The sequence below is a fragment of the Eimeria mitis genome, genomic scaffold (assembly GCF_000499745.2).
Source record: "Eimeria mitis Houghton genomic scaffold, Emh_scaff865, whole genome shotgun sequence".
Taxonomy (NCBI): Eukaryota; Apicomplexa; class Conoidasida; order Eucoccidiorida; family Eimeriidae; genus Eimeria; species Eimeria mitis.
The window spans coordinates 1,663-2,746 of NW_013576369.1; the positions used below are offsets into that span (position 1 = coordinate 1,663).

At 58.1% G+C, this 1,084-nt stretch overlaps 2 protein-coding genes across 2 annotated transcripts in view; both read left to right on the forward strand.

Annotated features, from left to right (window-relative positions):
- Positions 1–746, forward strand: part of EMH_0024030 (uncharacterized protein) — a gene marked incomplete at both ends in the record, with an annotated part of 1,025 nt that extends 279 nt beyond the window's left edge. The window contains 3 exon segments of the mRNA XM_013502238.1: positions 103–130; positions 134–701; positions 705–746. Coding sequence (XP_013357692.1) covers positions 103–130; positions 134–701; positions 705–746 — 638 coding nt within the window.
- A 50-nt stretch (positions 747–796) lies between these two features.
- EMH_0024040 (uncharacterized protein) overlaps positions 797–1,084 on the forward strand; it is a gene marked incomplete at both ends in the record, with an annotated part of 1,297 nt that continues 1,009 nt past the window's right edge. Inside the window, one exon of the mRNA XM_013502239.1 lies at positions 797–989. Within this exon, the coding sequence (XP_013357693.1) occupies positions 797–989 (193 nt within the window). The remainder of the gene's footprint in view (positions 990–1,084) is intronic.

The window sequence follows — 1,084 nt, forward strand, 5'->3', positions numbered from 1 at the left end:
ACAGCAGCATACAGCAACGCAGAGTATCTTTTCTTTCTGCTGCTAGTCAAGACAACACTGCTTTTTTTTTCTCTGTGGGAGAAGCTATGTAACGACTCGCAGCTGTCGCAGCAGCAGCAGCAGCAGCAGCAGNGCTGCTGCCTCTGTGGGAGAAGCTATGTAACGACTCGCAGCTGTCGCAGCAGCAGCAGCAGCAGCAGCAGCAGCAGCAGCAGGAGATACCCTGGCTGATTGAGGAGCCGTTTGCATCTCCTGCTGCAGCAACAGCAGCAGATGCTGCAGCAACAGCAGCAGATGCAGCAGCAACTGCAGCAGATGAAACAGCAGCAACAGCAGCAGCAGCAGCTGCTGCTGCTGCTGCGGAAGATCTAACAGATGAAGCTGCTGCTGCTGCTGCTGTCGCTGCAGCAGCTGACACACCACCTGCAGCAGCAGCAGCAGCAGCAGCAGCTGCTGCTGCTGCTGCTGCTGCACCGGAAGCATCAACAGAACCCCCGAAAGACCGCCCAGAAGCAGCAGCAGCAGCAGCAGCAACTGCAGCAGCAGCAGCAGGAGCTGCTGCAGCTGTCTCTGCTTCTGCAGAAGCAACCGCAGCAGCTATCACCATCCCATCAACAGCACCAACACCAACACCAACAGCAGCAGCAGCAGCAACAGCAGCAGCAGCAGCAGCAGCAGCAGCAACAGCAGCAACAGCAGCAGCNAATCTGATAGCGACTCACAAGCTACTGTGGTGCTGGCGCTGAGCCCGCAGCAATCCCAGGAGCAGCAGCAGGGTGTACGTACACCTCAATCGATGCTCACCACTCCTGCTGCTGCTGCTGCTGCTGCTGCTGCTGCTGCTGCTGCTGTTGCTGCTGCTGACGCAGAAGCAGAAGCAGAAGCAACGGCTGCTGCTGCTGCTGCAGCAAGCGCAGCAGCAGCTGCTGAAGCAGAGGATGATGTTGCTGCTGCAGCAGCTGATTTGCCTGTCTCTCCTTTTGCTGCAGGTACGCATGCAGCAGCAGCAGCAGCAGCAGCAGCAGCAACAGCAGCAACAGCAACAGCTGCAGCAGCAACTGCAGCAAAGGCTGCTGCGACCTCT